The following is a 21,805-nucleotide window of genomic DNA, read 5'->3' on the forward strand; positions in this document are numbered from 1 at the left end:
ATAATACATATGAGAAGAATTGTTCATTTGCCTTAAGGGGAAAACATAATAAAGCAAATTTTGGGCAAGTTGCATCTACAAGGATAAGAGACCTGGTTATTTAGTAAGCAGCCCTGTCACTGTTCACACAGAGCTGTAAATACATTTAGAGTATTTCTGCCATATTGAGCTGTGTATGTCAAAATGCCACAGACGGATAATGAGATAAATCAGTCTGCTGTCTTTTTACAAGTGCCCTTTAGGGGGCAGTATTTGCAGACTACGGGCAGCAAAAGGTACCGTCTGGTTCGTTTCCTGTCTTGACCGGAAGCTTTCATCTCACTTACGGCGCTGGCTGGGCTGCCTGCTGCGTAGTATTCAAGAGCTTGTAGGAAGCTTGGCCACTAACCATGGCAACGTCTTGAATTGTGACAAGCTGTGGCGACATATATAAATTGTATTGCGTTTATTTATTGCGAGTGGCGTGACACAATTACTCATTAACTACTTCAGTGGAAGTAGTTAAAAAAATATAATTTGAATATATATCATTACAATAGCACTATGCAATTGATACACATTCTGGCTCACAAACTAGACTGAGGGCAGTAAAGAGTGTTTTCGTAGTGTAGTGGTTATCACGTTCGCCTCACACGCGAAAGGTCCGCGGTTTGATCCCGGGCAGAAACATTAGGGGTTTTGTACAAGTGTATGTAGAAAGTAATTTTTTATTAAATAAACACACTTTATTCCTTTTATTAAAACGATTAGTAATACTGTATTGTTTCTCATGTGATGTGCTGTTCTGTAATGCACACTGTGTAAATTCAGTATTTTAGTATGTGTGTGTGTGTTTATATAAGCGGTCTAAAAATGTGTAAATAGTATACTTTATTGGCATAAACAATCATTGTAAACCCCTGTACCCCCTAAAACAGGGGTGTCCAACCTGCAGCCCTCCAGCTACTGCAGGACTACATCTCCCACAATGCTCTTTCAGCTAAGGGGCTGGCTGAGGAGTATGGGAAATGTAGTCCTGCAGCAGCTGGAGGGCTGCTGGTTGGACGCCCTTGCCCTAAAACAAGCACCACTGCCGTTCACATTGATAGCTGCCAACAGTCCTAAATTTACTAGAGAAGGTTCCTACAACAATACTTATGTCCCAGCTAATTAATATCTGTTGCTCCCTCCGCCAGCTTAGCGCCCTGGCAGCAGTCTAGGTTGCCTACATGGTGGGGCTGCCCCTGCACACCCAGGACAAGCCGTTAGCTCACCACCACTGTGGCACTTTAAGGCCAGCAGCTGCGTGATGGTGTAAGTGCACCCAACTGCAGGATGCGTGCGGCCACAGGCTATGTTTCTGGTACTTGCCATACGTCAGACAGAGGCTAAGGAAATGTTGCTTTCCTTTAAGAGCTTTTTGTACTTTTCTGGTTCTAAGCCCCCTTACACAAAGTGTTTCTCATTACATATTTACTTGAATTATATAACCAGACGCATCATGTTTTCTAGGCAGTATTTCTCTTCCAGCGCCTTCATGCATGAGGTCATTCTGTATGCTTTGCTTACCAAACAGTAATAAAACCTCAGAATAAATTTATATATTTGTTTGTAGGTTTGGAAAAATTTGTTTGTAACTTGGACAGAAATCCCGATAGAAAAAATATTTTTTTTGAGTAGTAAATACAGTGCTGTATACAGTAATGTAGAGTAGCACTAAGGAAAACTTGGTTTCGTATAATTTTGTTCCAATAAATTTCCTTTCTCTACAGACATGGAGGCAGCCATTGTTGTCAGTCGTGATATCGACTTTCCTTACTAAAAACACCAAGGCAATGTTTGTTTACGTCAAATACTAGATCCTACTCGTCCAGTGAAATCTTTCCCTAATTAGATTTTCTTTAGTAATAATGTCTGTGTCTAAGCGATTAGGACCTAGTCATTCTATTATTTACCACAAGGTGCAAAAACTAGCAGTGTTAAAAAAAGACACCGCACAATACTTTTCAAATTGTATTTTTAATCTGAAGTTTGTTGGGAGGCAGTGAGGATAATACAGCAACATGATTTTAAAAATGTTGAAAAACAGAATTTTTTTTTGGACAAATATGTCATCTTAGAACTCTGAAGCACATAGGATTTCTTTTCCTCTCATGGAATTCTACATTTTTCCGACCAGACTATAAAATCTTTTAAGATTTTAGGGTCTAAGAACTAGTGCCCTCCACTAGCAGTACTTATATTCTCCAGCAGAGGGCTCTGTTACATCATGACTTGGGAAGCGCTGTCAAGTCCTCTTCTGTTGTGCCCGTGTCCCTTTTCGGGAAGCCCAGAACTGTGAGTCCGGTACCAACGAACTCCTCCTTCTTTAAATGTCACTCCCAGCAGCCCAAAAGGCTCAGACTGTGTCACTTCAGCGAGTGACTCAGATAGTTTAAGAGAAGAGGGGATCATAGCTGTATAGTAATAGGAAGGATACTTTAATTAAAAAAATATATATTAGAGTGAAGGGTAAAGAAAGATGATACGAATAAAAAGAGGGTTTGGGGATGAGAAATCCCAGCTACGTGATTTAAACAACCGACTGGACCAGTACCTCTCCCGGGTGAGGGAGCTGGAGAAAGAAAACCAACTGCTGGTCGAAGAGATCCACAAGCTTCGTCTGGAGCAAGGCGCCCGATGGTCACACGGCTACCACTCTGAAATATGCCAGCTGAGGATGAAAGTGGAGGAGCTCACTGTGGAGAAGTGCGAGGCCGAAATCCAAAAGGAAAATCTCTGGCAAGAACTTCAGATGCTCCAAGAGTTATGGGATCAAGTAAGGGCCATGAGGATTAGCATTGATCAACAGCTGGCACTTTATAAGGAAGATCTTCATAAGGCAAAGAGTAGCCAGGCAGCCCTAGAAGAACTGTACCTTCATCTTCAACAAGAATGTCAGGTGCTCCAGGGTTCTCACCGGGAAGAGTTATTGGCAATAACAGACCAGGTACTCAAGATACCCATGCATGTTTCCATCCAGGAGACACTGGCTCCAAGGCTGAGCATTCAGGACATGCAGAGCATCTCATTAGAGCTGTCAGAGTCATGGAAAGATGCTTTTCTGCTGTATCAAAAGAAGATTGAGGAGCTGGAGAACAATCTGAGATTGAGTGAAGAGGAAAGGCAGGGAGTGGAAGACGAAGTCAGGGTGTATAGTCTGCAGGTGGTGGAATTGCGCAGGGAGTATGAGGAGCTGTTGGGAATCCGAAAGACTCTGGAAGATGAACTGCTTAGAATGAAAGAGAGATATAGATTGGAGGTGGAAGAGTATCAGGTAAGACATCAACACGAGAGCAATCAAACATCAAACCGGTCAAAGTCAATGAGTGCTTGCATTGTATTTTTTCAAAGAGGTCACCCCTGCTTTTGGAAACATTTAGTAATTTTTACACTTATATAAAAGTAGTAATAATCTTACAACTTGTACTGTTGCAGTTGGTTTTCTCTCTTTTTTTGTAACTGTCTATACTCTCTAAATAATGTAAATGGACATGTTCTGTTATAGTGTGAGCGCCACTGAGGTCTGTTGACTAAAAGGAGAGTTGGCAGGGCATTTGCAGGAGAGTTGTACTTTCATTTCACTGACTGCATTTTAAATGCATTTTAATGCTAATTTGAGTTCAGAAAAATCTGAACTTTCCAAAATACTTTGGCAGATACATGCAGACAAGGACATAATTCATGTCAGATTTTGAGTTCTAACACACAACTGGCACTATTATTAAATCCAAAAGTGAGTGACCAGTGTACCCTTCGCCAAGTCACCACAGACAACCATGTTGGACCTTACCTGGGTGTTCAGTAACAACTCAGGCTTCATGCACCTTCAGTCTTAATGCTGGAAAATCATATCCTCCCTCTCTCACAGATGCTTGATTTTAGCCAAAATGTCACCCATGTACAGTTAGGCTAATCTGTGCGTCATAACAATTGCTCTGACCAATGCAGGTATATCTGATATCAGTTTCCTACAGATTCAATATGCTTGCAGTAAAGAAAAGAAGTGACAAAAGCCATGTAGGGTACAGCCAACAAAATAAAATACTCATGTCTATATGGGCATGTCTAAAGACTATCCTACCGCACATTCCTAAAGATTGAACATTTCCATTTCCAATGCATTCTAGATTGCAAAAAGATGAAAAAGATACACAAATGACTTACAATGGGGATGATGATAGACTGCCTTTTACCATCTATAGTATTTTTCCCTATAACACTTAGAACAAAAAATAATATTACAGTATGTATGTCCTTTGTATATAGTGTTCCACAACAACTACTGCTGCCATCAAATGTTATGTCATGTAATATAAATATTTAGTGTCTGTAGCAGGACAGGGAAAGACCACACAACCGGCAAAAGCATTTGTTCTATAATAATCATGCCCTTTAAATACATCCTTTTAGAGGCCACATGTTGCAGCATGTCAGGTGCAAAATGTTCTCACTGACATTGATGGTTTTCTCTCTGGCCCACCCTCCCTTAGTAATGTATGTGTGGGGTATCACATTGCAAGGAGCAGACAGCGTGTCCCCTTTATTTCTGTTTTTATCTGGTGGTTAAACAGAAGCACAAACACGTCTACAACGATACTGCCCCTTCAAGGTGTGGATGTTACAGGGCCGTTGAAAATAATATAAACAGATAAAGGTTTTCGATCCCAGAAGAGCTTCATAAGAAAGTAGGATATAAAACGCATCTTGTTTCATTTTTAGTTGTTCATAATACATAATACGTTGTGGTGTTCTGCTTAGACAAAACATTTGTTGAGTGCTCTAGAATGTTAAAGGGAAACTCTTGTCATCAAACATAATGAAAGGACCCAGCGGGCCTAGCACCAGCCCTACATCCCTTGACATACTGCTAAGCCATTGCTGTAGGCCTACTTCCTTAAACCCAACATATGTGAGTGTGTGTGTGTAAGTATGTCACTGTGTATGTGGTGCTGTTGCATTTGAGTTAGCATGTATATAGATTGTGTGTTTTAATATAATATTCACATTGACTCTTATCACTGCATACAGTGGCAAGGTAAAATAAGTAAGAAAAGCAATCTATGTAACAAGTAAAGACAAATACAATATGCTTAAGCTTATAACATCTCTCATGTCTTTATTGAACACACTGGTTAAACATTCACAGTGCTGGTGTTAACCGGTGTTAAGTGTAAGTAAATTAAGCCTTGGATTCAATCACTGGTCGAATCAGCAATAACATTAAAATAAAAATCAGACCTGCGCAACGTTCAGGAGGAATTTGAGACCATTTTCTCTTCAACAACTACTTAAGCTCAGCCATATTCCTAGGCTGTCTGGTCTGAATGGCTCTCAAGGTCATTTCACAGCATCTCTAATGGGTTAAGGTCCGGGTGGGCCCCTACAAAGAGCCGTTTTTCCTTTTTTTAAGCCATTATGTAGTACATTTACTTCAATGTTTAGGGTCATTGTCCTGCTGCATTACCCAACTTCTACTGAGCTCCAGTTCACAGACAACCATCCTGACATTATCCTTTATGATACCTTGATAAACTTGGGAATTCATTGTTCCCTTGATGATGGCAAGCTGTCCAGGCCCTGAGGTAGCAAAATCAGCCCGAAATCATGATTCTCCCTCCACCATACTTCAATATTAGTATTAGTATTTTATTGTGGGTATGCAGTGCCCTTTTTACTCCATGTGTAGTGGTGCGTGTTCTTCCCAAACAATTCAACCTTATTCTCATCAGTCCAGTAGTGTTGTATAGTGCTAAAGTGCTCTTTGACAAACTTCAGCAGCTTTGCCTGTGGTGTCCTGCCATGGGCTCCATGCCAGTTCAATGTTTTGCAAATAATAGAGTCAAGAACATAGATGTTAACTAGCTGTTATTCTAGGGTTCTTTTTTTTTTTTTTTACCTCGTTGAGCATTCCGCTTTTTGCCCTTGTAGTCATCTTGACTGGGTCCCACTTCTAGGGAGATTAGCCATAATCTACCATTCTCCGTTCTAACTGTGGACTGATGAATATGTAAACTCTTTTATATTACTTTGATGATTTGCATAAAGCTGGAAAGGGTAACAATTCTTTTTTGTAGGTCTTCTGAGATTTATTTTTTGCGAGACATCGTACACATAAGCAGATGCTTCAAAGTAGCTCTAATACACACTACCATCCCAGTTTCAGTGGTTGGACTGCAGGTTTACAGACTCCTGACTCCAATTAGCTTTTGTTGAATATTTGAATGATGTATGCAATATGGACAAGAACAATACAATAATTTGTGTGTTATTAGTTACATTTATTGTATTTGTTCATTATTGTAACTTAGATGAAGATCATGTCATATTTTATGACAAATTTATACATAAATGCTGGTAATTTCAAAGGGTTAATTTACTTTTAATTTACTTTTATTTATTATGTTGGATAGCGTGTGCATGATTATAAGAGATGTTAGCGTATGTGTGTGTATGTTACTGTATGAAATTAGCCTAAGTGTTCATTTCCGCATATATTGTTAAAGTCTATGTGTGTTGGTGCATAGGGTTAGCATGTCTGTGGATAAGTGCAAGGTGTTAGCATGTGGGTGTATGTGGTACTGTAAGGTGTTAATATTTGAGTATATGATATTAGCATGTGCGTGTCTGATATGGTATGGGGTAAGTGTGAGTGATAGCACTTAGCTAAGAGACTGGAATTAGATTTATATCAATTACACTTTTAATATATAAAATGCAATATTGCCAGTCAGTATGATTAAAAGGTACTTGCAAACATGGTACTTTTCACAGTGGTATCACCAATGTTTTTTTTTGTTTGTTTTAATCCTGGAAATATTTTTTGTAATAAAACAATTTCTTATTCACTTATAGTTTACAAATAGAGTATGAAGTAACCAAAAAAGTATTGTTGATGCTCTTCCATTAGATCTGCTTTCAACTATTCTATAAAAGCCCAACTCCTTGCTTGTTCGAAAGGTAGGTGAGTGAGTCGAGGCAAAGCCAGCTAAAACTTCCTGTTCCCTGCCTTCTTTGTGTCCTCAGAACAAAATAGAAATTAGAATGTAAGGATATTTCATTACTAAATTTCTAATCCAGCTTTGAATCTGCTCTTTCTCCACCACTTAATCCCTCACCCACCCCTAACTTTCCATGTGCTATAGCGCCAGCTGCGTCAAATAATACTGCATACCTCCTGGTTTTCGTGAGACAGTGCCAAATTATGCAGGCACTAGGGGTCATGAAGCGGTGCAGGGGATCCCCTGATCTCCCTTAACGACCCATGGAGTTGTAAACTCAATGGAGGTCCATTGCATCTTGTAATGCTCTGCAGCTAAAGTGGCTCATTGGGGTAAGTTGGGTGCCTCTGGCCCTGCGTACTCCTACCTCCAGCCACACATCCCAACACTGGTGTCCTGATTTGGACACTTAACGTGTTGGAGGTTGGAGGTGTAAATAAAAACAATAAAAAAATCTACAAATTCATGTGATGCATATACTCAGTTCTTAAAATATTTTTTTTTACTTTACGCTCATTATCCCTGGAAAATATGAACAAAGTTTATGAGTGATACATTCCAGTAGCAAAGTATTTGGTTTGGCTCCAACATCCTGTATCCTGCATTTAAAGTACAGATGTTAAGGCTCAGTACTCTGGAAAATGATCATAAAATTAACACTTTCATTCTACTTTTCCTGAGTAGCCTCACAAGCAATTGCCATGTTAAAGCATTTCCCTTCCCCTATGTATTTAATGTTGGTGTTTATTGCAAACCATGATGTTATTCCAATAAGAAATGACACAATGGAATAGTTTGAGGTGCGCTTAAAGAAGACTTATGTGAAAAATCAGAAAGTAATTCCATCGCTATATATTTTGTAATATTTAACACAAAAATTTTTTTTTAGTAATTTTGTTCAGACTGATGTAGCAAGAACATGCTGCACTGCCTCTTTAGCCTTCTTTCATGATACTTTTATCAACATATAAGCACTTAGCAAATAGTTACCAGTATTTACATCTCCTCATCGACTTCTATCTGCTTAACCCGTGTATTTTTACAGCCTATAACATCAGTGATACCATCATTAAAAAGTTATTGTTTGTGTGTGTAATAGAGTAATTCAGTGTTATAAGAGGTATATTTCTTCTTTTTGTTTAATTGGTCTTTTTGATAATAATGGTCCCTGTATCATCTTATATCTGGATAGCCCAATGTGAATCCCACATATGCTTAAATCTCTCAACTCTATCTGTCTATCATTTCATCACTAAGACAGATCCACTTATCTACTACCCTCTCAATGAAGAAATATGTTCTAACGTTACATAGTAGGTTTTGGTCCACTAGTTTTAGAATTTAACATTTTTACATTTTTGGAAAAATAAATTGCCCTCCTGTGGCTTAATTCCTTTAGACTGGCAAAGGAGCTCTGCTAAGCATAAATGTGTATATTTATTAAATTAAACATTTCCCTCATATAATGCATGTTGAAATATTTAAACTTTTCCTGATAAGCCGTGTGCTACTTTAGTAGGCCTTCTTTGGACGCCAAAATATCTCAATATAAGTCTCCAGAACTTTATGTGATAGTGTTGGTGTGGTCTGATCATTGATCTGTAAAGTTTTATGACTATTATTATTGCCATAAATGCATTACTAACCTAGCAGCCTGCTTTAATTTTCTGTTACAAATAATGGATAGTTGTTATTATGTGTCAAAAATATTTTCCTTTGTTTTATTAGCTTCTGACCCATAAAGTAATAACTGGGCAGCTCAAATGTTTTATTATTACTATTTTTATCAACAAGAGATTCCTTAGTCCCATTTACGAGGGGACATTTATCTCACCCATCATATGCATTTTATTGCGTATGATAGCTGCATGGTCCCTTTATATATTTTTTGGTGTTCCTTTTGACTTCTCCATATGCATTCGCCCCCTCCCCGCCTCCCAGATACTTTGTGTATAGAAGGGCAATTTTTGTCCTTATCAGGAAGAAATGGTTAATGTTCGGTTGATAGCCATGAAGTTACTTATCGTTTTCAAAAACCTGCTGAAGTTTATCATGTGACCTAATTTTTTTAATACATTTTGCTTTTGATAAATGACATCACACATACAAATACCTTTCATTTGACTGACAGAGCTGCTGACTCATTCAGTACACAGTAATATATTATATGGTGTGCAAGGGACACATCCCATGGCCTAATGCATGTAGTTCTGAAACTATTATTTGTAAAGAATGATTTGTGGCTTGTTATATGACTATATATATAGCCAATATTAATTTAATAAGTGCCTCTGTAATATTGTGTAGAGTGTGAATGCAGCTCTTGTCAGCGGCTTTTCAGGACTTGCACAAGGAATGCTCTTATCGGTTACTGTGCTGGACTGGTCAATGCCATACTGATTTAATCATACACCTAATTCGGTAGATTAAAAATAGGACAGAAATTTAACTCTAGACCCTGCCAACTCATTTGGAGATTCCCTTCTCACGATGCCCGAAGTTATATATGTCTATAGTGATCTATCTTTTTTTTATCGTTATAGAGACACTTCAGCAACACTGGCTAAGTACTTTTCTTTTCTAGCCGCTGAGTGCCGCCATAATTTAAAGGCATATAGCCTTTCATTACGGTGAATACGACCACTCCTAGGAGCGATCGTACAGGGCCCCTGCATTTGTTTTTGGTGTTGCTGGATGGCTTGAAGTTAAGGTATGGCAGCAACACCGGCTGAGCGAAGAAAGCAATCGTTGATTGCTTTCTACGCTTGTTTAACCCCATGATGTGCCAGACGCGTCAATTGTCATCTAGGGGTTAAACATTCCTGTAATTTTAGTTTATATATTTATATATATATATAATGGTCAAAAAACACCCCTCAAATTATACATACACACACACATTATATATAAGCATCTATATGTATATGTCTCTCCGGAAAAATGTATTCAATGTTTGGTTTTATTATGGTTTATTTATTACACATATTCAGGCATGGCTGGTCAAATTCCCACATATGCGCCATTTTAGTAATGTTCTGTCTTGTTTCCATAGATCATAATTGAAGAATTGGAGCAGGAGAGACAAACTGTAACAATTACCATTACTGAACGCCTTAAAGATTACCATGAACTCATGCAATTGAAGACTGGGCTGAGCTTAGAAGTAGCTGCGTATAGGTAATGCATCTAATTCAGAAAAATATACGTTTCACGATCACTTTGCCAGCCGTGCTTCTTTTTTGGGGGGGGGGGGCATACAAGTTAGGTTTATATACATTAATAGTGATACTTAACATCCAAATCCAAGAGACTCCAAATTCTGTTCTGTGCCCACCTGTTCTCTGTGTGGTCACATTTCTCCTCCGTAGCTCCCTTTCCTGTTGGATGCAGTCATTGAGCAGAATATCATGTATATTCTCACCTAACATACTGAAAATAAATTATCACCAAGAGGATGGGGACAGTGAGTCAGATCCCAACTTCTCGCTGGGTGGGGTGCTGCATGAGTCTGTTTTTATTTTAGTTGTCCTCTGTTGTCATGTGTTATAGTGCTAGATTAATCCTGCTTGGTGCCATTGGATATTATATTTAGTATAGTTTATTGCTTTAGTAACAGGACAACTGACAGCAGCAGCCAGATATTCTAATGCCATCTGCCCAGTCGTTTGGCATTTCCTGATATTTTTTAGCATTTGTCGAGTATTAAGACTTAGCTTCTGCTGACACAGCCTTATAAACTGTAAAGCATGCAATTCTGCTATATGTCTAAATGTTTACTATACAATAATACAGTAACACCCCGATTTTTTCAGTGAAACGAACAGTTGGCAAAAAGCATTGTAGGATAGAACCATGTGTCACCTCCCTGGCAGCCATCTTTGCTAATGGCACACTATAGCACTGCTATGCAGGGGTGGGTAAAGGAGCTCTGCTATATATATATGATGGTTATGAAATAGTCATGTCAAACACAAGTCCTCCAACAGAGGATGGGAGATGGCTGTCTAAGAACAGCATCTCCGTGCCTTAAAAAAAAACCAGAACCCTAGCTTAAGGTAGCTGTCAATTACCATGGTAACAAGCATAAAAAAATAATAAGATCATATAGTCCAATTCCACCTTGCATGCAGGGAGCACACATTTGACATCACAGGTGCCCCCCATCTGTCAAAAACACTCATAAGTGAATATAAAAAAAAAAAAGACACAAACACGTTGAGCTCTTCAGAACAGGGGCCTCATTCCTAATGTATTCATACCTATCATAATGTCTCTATGACTACTGTACTTATTAAACTGCTATATTTATTGTACCTTTAGCAAAACAAGGAATCTGTGCACTCCCAGCAAATACTATTTAAAACAAAAGGGATAAATATTGGGGGTTCCATCACACTATATGGCCAAATAATGCTTAGCCCTAACTAGTCCTAACTAATTTTTCATGGCTCTATTGCTTACCAAGAAGCTGAATTAAAGGAACTGCACTGCATTTTAACCCAAACAAAACCCTCTAGCAATTAATGAGGCACCCGTGCGGTAGGTAGGGCTGCTTAACCCTAGAAAGGGAAGCACACCCTAAAACGCATATAAATCCAGATTCCAGGGAGCTGATGATATAATCAATGTATACTTACTGCAAAAAAAAATATTTGTTTTGCTATATACATACACTAACATTCAAAAGTTTTGGGTCACTTAACCGTTTTCATGGAAAAAAGGAAATATAAGCAAATATAAGGCTGTGAAAATTTTCTTCAGACAATACACAAAAATACTCTGCTCTCATGGATATCAAACAATTGCACAAACGCAGCACACAACATGTTAAATATATGTGAACCACAATTATTGGCACCCCTAGGAATTCATAATATATATATTTCCAGTGATATTTTTACATTTTTAGTACACCTAGGTGACTAGGAACAGGAAATTGTTCATCATGACTTCCTGTTTCAAAGGGGGTATAAATATTAAATCACACAGAGGCCGCATCAGACGTCCTATCACCACACACTCAGGAAAGGGGAGGGACGCAATACTATGCAGAACGCATAGCAAATTAATGTTGTGGTTCCGCAGGGTAACGCAAAATCGGACCTGCAAATCGTGACCAGGGCCGGCTTTAGGTATACAGGCGTCTTGTGCGGGCCACCCAGTCCTCTCCCCTGTCATCCCCTCAAGAGTCCTTTTGTCCCCTCCTTTATGGTGAAACACCTCCCGTTTCCTCATTCATGTAGTTCAGGTACACAATAAATAAACAACACACGGGAATAGATCAACTGAAAACTATGTGTAAACCCACATTGAACCTATAGATCTAGTAAATAATGCATGGGAACCAGATTGCACATATAGGGGCTGCCCAGCACCCATATTGGACGCATAGGACTTGCTATCTTTTTTCCCTAAACAGCATGCTTGCCTGGGCGATATTTGCCTCAAACAGCCTGCCTGTGTCATCTTTGCTCCCCACTTACATCTGCATCCATGCTATCACATACATAAATACATACTCATTCACACATACGAGTTCATTCATACATACTCATTCATTCACATTTCTTTGCCTCCCAGGGGAAAATGTGCCCTAATTCCAGCCACTTAAATAATTAAAAGCAGGGGTTAATCTACACTATAAAGAGATTAAGCAGCTGCTTAGGACCCAGAGTCAGGGCCGGCCCGACAATGGAGCCGAGTGGGGCAGCCGCTCCAGGCGGCACTTTTGAAGGGGCGGCACTTCGCCGCCCCAAGCCCTTTTTTTTTTTCTTTCTTTCTAAAGTGAAAGAGAGAGAAAGGGGCGCCGAGTGGTTTTCGCTTACCAAGCTGTCAGTACCCGCTCGGCGCCCCTCTCTCTCTCCTATGCGGCGAGTCTTCCTGTTCAGTCTCGGTGCCGGCTTGTAATGCTGAGTGCCGGAAGATTTCCGGCGCTCAGCATTACAAGCCGGCACCGAGACTGAACAGGGAGATTCGCCGCAGGACTGCTGAAAGGTAAGTACAAGGGGGGGGAGGAAGGGTAGATAATATGGGGTGGGGGGTAGATAATGGGGGGGGCGGCAGGGACGGAGGGAGAGGAAGGGTAAAACAGGGGGGGGCGGCATTTTAAAATTCGCCCCAGGCGGCATTTTGCCTTGGGCCGGCCCTGCCCAGAGTGGTCCAAGGGGTCCAGGTTTATTGGAAGATACTTTTAGAAAAGTAGCACAGATTCCTTAAAAGTAATATCTCTGTCATGTATTATTCATACAAATAAATCTCTTTTCATAAATGCTGAGTTTCTTAGTGTATGTGCAACTGTTCTTATAATTGCCAGTGTTAAAGATAGGGCCCTGATAAATCTTTTGGCTTAGTTGACCTAAAAACCTAGTACTGTCCCTGCTTAAAAGATTTAGTGCCCATGATATTCAAGCTTTGACAATGTGGATATTTATGTGCTTTTGCTAGCCTAACTACAAATATTTTTCTATGGAGATGATGACCTGTTTGATGCTTATTTTTGTTCTCAGAGCTTTGCTAGAAGGAGAAAACCAAAAGGGAAGAGTTATATGGACCGATTTCTCAGAAAAGGAAATACCAGCAGGTAAGATAAGTTTACCGTAATACAGTGAGTAGCTGTATTCCCTCAGTGGCCACTGTTTTAGGTACACCTGGTCACCAAGATAAAAAGTATGAATTGTGTGACTACAGCTCTATATAAATGATGCAAACAGGAACAAGATATTTACTTGTTTGACCATGGAATGTTTTTTGGTGGCAAAATGTGGTGCCAGCATCTCAGAAACAGTCAACCCTAGGAGTTTTAGTGCAGCATAGTTTATGGAGTTTAAAGAGAATGGTGCATTAAACAAAAACATCTAGTGAGCAGCAATTCTTTGAGAGATGGAGAGGTCACGGGAGAAAGGGTTGACTTACTCAAGCCACAAATACTCATAAAACCATATCATACCATACCCACTGACATTTCACACGTTCAAATGCTTTACATTTTGGACAATGCTTTGCTTCCACCTTTGTGGGAACAATTTCGGGAAGGTCTTTTTCTATTCCAGCATGACTGTGCCCCAGTACACAAAGCAAGCTATTATTAATAATGTAAAGTGATTATTTAAACAACTGGTCATAAAAATATATTTTTGTAAAACAATCTTTTTTTTCAAAGGGCATGAAACCCCAGCTTTTCCGCAGTCAGCAAGATACTCTAGTGTCATGAGGGGAGAAGACAGAAAAGAATTTCTAAACAATAGAATCCATGAAGACATAAGGATAAAAACACAGACTTCTGATATCCACAGGTTACAAGCTGTGCCAAAAATACAGATCAGAAAACAGGCTACAGATTTAGGAAGGGCTAATAGTTCTTATGTATCTCGTATTCACGAGAGAACTATCCAAGAAAAAAGTGGCAGGTTGAACACGAGCTTCCAACCAAGATATGGTTTACTGAAGAACAGGGACATTCATCATAATGTTTATGACACAGCTTCGCGTACAGTGGTTGCACCACATTCATCTAGTGAGTCAAAAACATTACTTCAAAAGACAAAGGTAGAGCAGGTGAATAATTTAAAGCCAGGGGCCACCCCAAGTGCAATGTCTGACATAGTCAATAAAGATAAAAGAGATGCAAGAGTAGGTGATAAAATAAATCAATCACATTATTTGGAATCAGAAGTAGTGGTAGAGAGAGAGGCAACAAACAAAAGTGTTGAACAACAGAAGCGCGATGTAGAGGACAGCATGAAGACTTACCAAACTGGAGAAGTCAGTGTGAAAAATACTAATACGGAGGGCCAAACTAGAAAGGAAAACACAGCAAGTATAACAGTGACAGAAGAAAAAGAGACCATTAAGGAACCTAAAATGCAGGAGCTGCCCGTGAAAAAGGAAAGAAAGAAACGAGATCAAGCGAAAAAAAAGAGAGAAGAAATGGAGAAAGTCGGAGTAGATGCAATAAATATTACAGAAACAAAAAACGTAGTGGAACAAAGGTCTGTCAGTGTAAAAACTATTATACCTGAAAACAATATTAAGGAAGGCCAAGCTCGTCATGAGATTCCAATACAATTAGAAGCAATTGGGGAAGAAGACTGTTTACAAAAAATAAGCGTGGAAAGCACAAAGGAAAACCAAACCGGAATAAATTGTAGTCAAACATATGAAACTGAAGCAGTTAACACTGAATTTGAGCATGTTCAAAATATAGAAAAGGGAGGCAGTGAAGCCAGTAAAACCAAGGAGACAGAGGTGGTGATAACGTCATCTGAACACTTGGGAGGAAAGGCAATGGTAGCCGATATTCTTAAACACTTTGGCCAATCAGCAGACTTGGATGATGCAGAGGTAACCTATGTAGAAAGAAAGCAAGTGGGCAGTGATGGAACAATGAGGACTGAGATTATTGTACAATCCAAAACAGAGGAGGATGTAGACATTTTTGATGAACCTGATCTTGCAGATTTGTGGAGTAAAAAATCATATAAAACAGTGGAAGAGTGCTTGGCAGGAGCTGCAGAATATTTAGCAGAAGATGAACAGAACAGAAAGTTCACAAAAACAATTCAAGGAGAAGTGGAAGAAGAAGAGGCTGAATGGATCGGAAATGTCATTCAAACTGGACTGAAAGGTAGGAAAGGATTGTCTGTTAATGTTGAGATAATAGAGGAATCTATAGGAACCTTTGGTGGTGAAAGAGCTGAATTCTCCACACCATTTCATGTGGAGGAAGCAGAAGACAGCTATCACACAGAAGAGGTAGCAAGTGATGAAAAAGATCTTCATTCCTCTGGGAAATCAGAAGGTGACAAAGTTCAACCCAGTGAAGTCCCAACCCATGTTGAGGAAGTAGTAGAAGGTGAAGAAGTGGATGAAGAGACAAGTTACTTTGTATCAATTCCGGATGACATCCCAAGAGAAGAAGATGATGAAGAGGAAACAATAAAAGGGCAAATTCACATAGAGGAAGAGTCACATGTTAAATATTCCTGGCAAGATGAATTTTTACAAAGTTCACAGGGTCGGAAAACCCTTAGTGAATACCTAAAGTACACAAGCAGCAATGAACCAGGCACAAGTAGCAGTGTTTACAGACAGGAAACACATGAACCAAAAGAAGAAGTAACGCAAACAGAGACAGTTGTAATTGAAAAACAAATTAAAATTCCTCAGGGATTCCAGTCATCAATCAAGGGTTTGTTGTCTAAGGAAATCCAAGACCCTCAGCAAAAATTGAAAGGAGCACTTGACTGTCTGCAAGAAAGCCTTCCACAAGACATAGTTGAAGAATTATCTACATTGGCTGGAGGAGAACAGGCTGAAACCAGCAGTTTTGCAGTAGATATCAAAAAAGTTGACCAAACAAAAGAAAGTGGCATAGTCACCATTGTAGCAGAAATCAATGTATCACAAACCATGGATACAGGTGATGCAGAAACACTTCACATACTTGAGAAAGTCAAAAATGAAGATGGACTTTTAGCACACTCTACAATGGAATCCTCTGAAGGAAATGTATATTCTAAGGACAGGCCAGAAGGGGAGAGTTTGCCTGGCACAATTAAATCTGAAACAGACAAGGAATCTGTTACATTGGTTTTCATGGAAACCAATGTATCTAAAGTAATTGATAAAGAACCTGACAGTAAAAATATCCATCTTAATGAAACAGGCGAAGTATCTCAATCTCAGATTTTTACTGATGTGGGCAAGTTAATAAAGCATATGCCAGCTGATGCAGACAATGAGAAATTATCTATTGGTGTATCAAGAACAGATAAAGAACATGTTCTAACTGGAGAAGAATCCTTAACTGACACAAACAGATCATTTCACCATATTAAATTAGGACCCAAGGAAGTATTCTCTACGCAACAAATCATCTTTGAAGGTCCTGTCTCGGAAACATTGAAGCTTGACATAGTAAACAGTGCAGAAGATTCATCAAATCAAAACAGATCTGTACATCATATAAAGATAAGCCCTACAGAGATGTATCCCACAGAGCAGATCATATTTCAGGGACCCATTTTCAAAACAACAAGCAGCAGTGCCACAGGAGACTTAACACTCTCAGAAAAGCCCACAGAGAATATTAATGAAACTACTGAAAATTCCAATTTAGATTTTAGCAGCCAGCAAGCAGGAGAACAGGTGAATGAGATTATTTTTCAGACAGAGGCTGCGGGTACAAAGAAAACAATTACTCATTTTAAATTAAACTCAGGTGAGACACAACTTTCCAAAGAGATTGTGTTTGAGGGTTCTCTCCCAAATATTGTAGCACACAGTAGGCACATTGTTCAAGAAACCAGAAATCTAGAAGATAATAGTATGCCTGTTGAGCACAGTGTCGGTTCTCAGAAAATCCACACTGCACAAAAAACCAAATACCAGGGCTTTATTTCTCAATCTTATCAAGTGGGAAGTGATGACACTGAAAACCAGTCAAATGTCAGCACTTCTGTCCATCATATTCAATTAAGCCCAAATAAAGAACAAATCATTTTTGAGGGCCCCAGTTCTGAAAATCTGGATACTGGCAGTGCAGTGGATGATTCTCATTTCAAAGACTCAAACAGGTCCATTGCACATATCCGGTTGGGTGCCAAAGAAATAACAGCTTCTGAACACATAACATTTGAGGTTCCAAGTTCAGAAACATATGAATCATCAGATTTTGTTGTTTCATCTCCCTCTGGTGATTCAAATGAGAGTGAAAAATCAATAAAACATATTAAACTCGGTCCAACAGAAAAGTCTTTCACTTTTCAGATGGACATAACAAAAGTTGCCACAAAGTATCAAGGTGAAGCGGAAGGCCAGGAAAGCAGAATGGTAATTACTTCCAGGACTGTTGGTGGACAGCCAAAGATAAGTGAGTCCTATAGGGAGTTAACGGATGATCCAGAGGTAGCTGAAAGTGGGTATGGTGAAGAAGAAATCGCTGGAGGGTCTCAATATCCTTATGAAGCTGAATCCCAGTCCAAACGCATCATTGATACATCAGAGTTTGATAAAACCATCCAAATGCACAGAATAGTCCATCAGGGATCTGGAGTTTCTGATGATAAAAAGGTGGCTGTTGTATACCTAGAGGAGGATGAAGAAGCAGATCATGATTATTTGCGGCGTTCATTTTGAATTCCCTTGATTGCTTTGCACAAAAATAAGGACTGACACTGAACAATAGCTTGCAGTCCATATTTACCAGCGTGTTTCACATTCATATCTCCATATAAAGAGGCTGTTAGATCACCAGCAAACTCATATAGCACACCATATCTGTTTAATCAGCAAATTACTCTTTGCTAAGATGCTAAGTTTTCAAACTAAAAGGGAATATACTTATGCATATACAATGTAAACAGGTCTCCTTAATATATACCTGGAATGTTCCACTGTTACTGAACAGCGTTCAATCTTTCCATAGTAAGAGGATTTTGTGTATTTTTCAGACCCTGTAGGAATGACAAAAAGTTTCCAGAACTAGGCAGATGATGAATCTTGGGGAAAGTTATTTCAATATAAGGCTACATAGTATTTGCTCTGGATCACCTCTGTAGTGGGATACTTAGATACATACAAGCATGTAATGGTAAGAAATGGATAGGAAATGTCCAAATAGATTATCCAGAGTACATTAAATTAATAGGATGGAGATAAAATATGTTGTGGGTCCAATGAAATGTGCGGCTAAGTTAAATTGTATAGGAGCAATGAAGCTGCCAGAAAATCAATCTGCCGTTTAAAGAAGGGTGACTCACAGTAGAATTATATAAACATTACATTGTAATTTAGGTTGAAAACAGTCCATCGGGTTCAACCTTGATCATTTACTAAGACTTACTGCCATTTAAACATTATGTCTTGTGGATTGCTGTGTGTGTTTTGTTAAATAAGAATATTATAATGTATTTTATGTCACAATAAACTAAAATATTAGCTTTTTGCTAATCAAATTTTTACAATTTCATGAAATGCTGGGGGGGTAATATGATTTGTCTTCTGCTTGTAAGCACAAATCACAGGATCACCATCAGGGTAGGTTCTGTCTTTTTCCAATCCCAAGAAATCAACTAAACTTTCATCAGAATAGAAAGTACTTTATATTTGTCCTTTTTTTTTTATTACCAAAGTGGAATTACTGATGTTACATTTATGTGCTGGGAGGCTCTTTAGCACTATTACAGTAGGGGGCATGACAAAAACATTAAGACGCATTAAGAAATACTGGTACGCAAGGAGAAAAGGACCTGTTCTTACAGTTCTCGATTGAACAAATATTGCAGTTCTTTAGTCAGCCAAATTTACTGATTTGGGGGGTTTATTCATTAAAATAATTATAGAAATTAAAGTAATTATAGAGGCTAGCAGCCGATTTGGCCCACCTAGTGTGCCCGTTCTTCCCCCTGTAAAGACTCAATCTTTAACCAGTCCTTGGTTCTACACGTAGGGATAATTAAGATTCATACATATCTAATACATGTTGAAAGTAGGCACTTGCAGGTGAGTTTGCAGGCGAGTTGTGGTTTCAGCTCTCTGACTTTTATTGTACATTTTGAAGGGCCAACCTTGAAGAGATTCTCTTGCTAAAAAAAAAACTGAGCTGGCCCTTCTTAATGCATAGTAAATGCTGCATGTCCACATTCAAGAACTCTCACAGATTGTCAATGTCAATGGGCTTGGCCATTCTTAATGCACAATGACGTTAGTGAGCAGAAACCCAAAATTGGTCTTGAAATCTATATGCAAACTCCCATTCAGTAAATTAATCTCTCAAGATTTTCTTCTAGAAAACCATACCCAATTTCCATAAATGTCACTGTTTAGAGGGTAAGCTTGGTTTCCTATTTTAAGTGATGTCTGTCAAATACCAGTACAGCCAAACAAGGGAGTTTCTGTAAAGTTAATCAGATAAATTATTGCCCTTAAGGATTGTACAGGAAAGATCTACTTTAAAAGATTGTTGTGTACTTTTATTCTGATTGGCAGTTAAGTGAATATATAACCTTTTGAATCACTAGATGGTGTAACGGGAAACACGAAAACCTAGAAATGAATGCCAGATAAGAACCATTAGTCCCATTTAGTCTGCCCATTTTTCCTAATGTAAACACTCAGACCTTAATCAATCCTTGGTCTTGACTTATGCCTTTATGCCTATCCCATGCATGCTTAAATTCCTTCACTGTTTAGCCTCTTCCACATCTACTGGAAAGCTGTTCCACTTATCTACCAACCTCATGGCTGGTGATGAGGTGAATGCATTGTTTACAGGGCCGGACTGGGACTGAAAAGCAGCCCTGGAAAAATTTGGAGACCAGCCCCATATAGTTTATCTCACGGTCAAGCTCTTATACCCACACGCACCCCTTATACATACCCGCGTCACACTATTTGCCATTCTTTTTATCTCATTATTTGTATTAAAATGCCAGAAAGCAAAATTGTTAAAAGGCCCTAATAAATGAAATACATTACACATAATGGAATCAAAACATTTGCTACTGCAAACATTTTTAGATGAAAAAGTTCCATTTTATTCAGTGGAACAAAACACTGATCACATTATTCTTCACGATATTCTGGTAAGAAACTTTTATTTCTTTATTAATTAATGTAGACTATTTTTTTCCATATTTAATAAAAGCCATGATTGAGACATGTTTGGTTTTTATTTCCTTTCATTTGACAACCTACCCCCGAGTTATGCACCTCTGCCCCCAGGCTTGCCACTCTGCCCCCCTGATATGCCTTCTAACCCCCTATAAGTCACTCTGCCTCCAGAAATGCCTTATACCCCCCTATATGCCACTCTGTCCCATGATATGCCTTTTAACCCCCTATATGGCCATATAGGGGGTTAAAAGGCATATCATGGGACAGAGTGGCATATAGTGGGTATAAGGCATTCTGGAGGCAGAGTGGCATAAAGGGGGTTAAAAGGCATATCATGGGGCACTCTGCCTTCAGAAAAGCCTTATGCCCCCCTATATGCCACTCTGCCTCCCCGATATGCTTTATACCCTCCTATATGCCACTCTGCCCCATAATATGCCTTTTAATACCCTATATGCCACTCTGCCTCCAGAAATGCCTTTTACTCCCTGTCACTCTGCCTCCAGAAATGCCTTATACCCCCCCATATGCCACTCTGCCTCCCTGATATGCCTCAACCCTCCTATATGCCCCTCTGCCCTGTGATATGCCTTTTAACCCCCTTTTTGCCACTCTACCTCCAGATATGCCTTTTGACCCCCTATATGTCACTCTGCATCCAGAAATGCCTTATACCCCTATATGCCACTCTGTCCCATGATATGCCTTCTAACCCCCTATATGCCACTCTGCCATATAGGGGGTTAAAAGGCATATCATGGGAGAGAGTGGCATATAGGGGGGTATAAGGCATTTCTGGAGGCAGAGTGGCATGAAGGGGGTTAAAAGGCATATCATGGGGCACTCTGCCTCCAGAAAAGCCTTATGCCCCCTATATGCCACTCTGCCTCCCCATATGCTTTATACCCTCCTATATGCTCCTCTGCCCCATGATATGCCTTTTAACCCCCTTTTTGCCACTCTACCTCCAGATATGCCTTTTGACCCCCTATATGTCACTCTGCATCCAGAAATGCCTTATACCCCTATATGCCACTCTGTCCCATGATATGCCTTCTAACCCCCTATATGCCACTCTGCCATATAGGGGGTTAAAAGGCATATCATGGGACAGAGTGGCATATAGGGGGGTATAAGGCATTTCTGGAGGCAGAGTGGCATGAAGGGGGTTA

General features: G+C 39.4%; 1 protein-coding gene and 1 non-coding gene across 2 annotated transcripts; both read left to right on the forward strand.

Annotated features, from left to right (window-relative positions):
• The first annotated feature begins 596 nt into the window (after nt 1-596).
• Nucleotides 597-669, forward strand: TRNAV-CAC (transfer RNA valine (anticodon CAC)). The gene has a single exon. It is a non-coding gene; the product is annotated as a tRNA-Val (tRNA).
• Nucleotides 670-2,500: 1,831 nt separating this feature from the next.
• LOC149300036 (synemin-like) lies at nt 2,501-18,155 on the forward strand. Its single transcript, XM_089485515.1, has 4 exons — nt 2,501-3,295; nt 10,072-10,196; nt 13,526-13,599; nt 14,179-18,155. The coding sequence occupies exons 1-4, from the start codon at nt 2,501-2,503 to the stop codon at nt 18,153-18,155; spliced, it is 4,971 nt and encodes a 1,656-aa protein (XP_089341641.1).
• Nucleotides 18,156-21,805: the final 3,650 nt, after the last annotated feature.

The sequence above is a fragment of the Sceloporus occidentalis genome, unplaced genomic scaffold (genome assembly GCF_023333645.1).
Source record: "Sceloporus occidentalis isolate IW3139 unplaced genomic scaffold, rSceOcc1.0.p SCAF_26, whole genome shotgun sequence".
NCBI classification, from domain to species: Eukaryota; Metazoa; Chordata; class Lepidosauria; order Squamata; family Phrynosomatidae; genus Sceloporus; species Sceloporus occidentalis.

Excerpts from the sequence above, each read along its gene's own strand:
- LOC149300036 (XM_089485515.1), top strand. The coding sequence starts at position 2,501 with ATGATACGAATAAAAAGAGGGTTTGGGGATGAGAAATCCCAGCTACGT. Across the intron at positions 3,296-10,071 it reads TGGAGGTGGAAGAGTATCAG|ATCATAATTGAAGAATTGGA; the intron begins GTAAGACATCAA and ends TTGTTTCCATAG. Across the intron at positions 10,197-13,525 it reads TTAGAAGTAGCTGCGTATAG|AGCTTTGCTAGAAGGAGAAA; the intron begins GTAATGCATCTA and ends TTTTGTTCTCAG.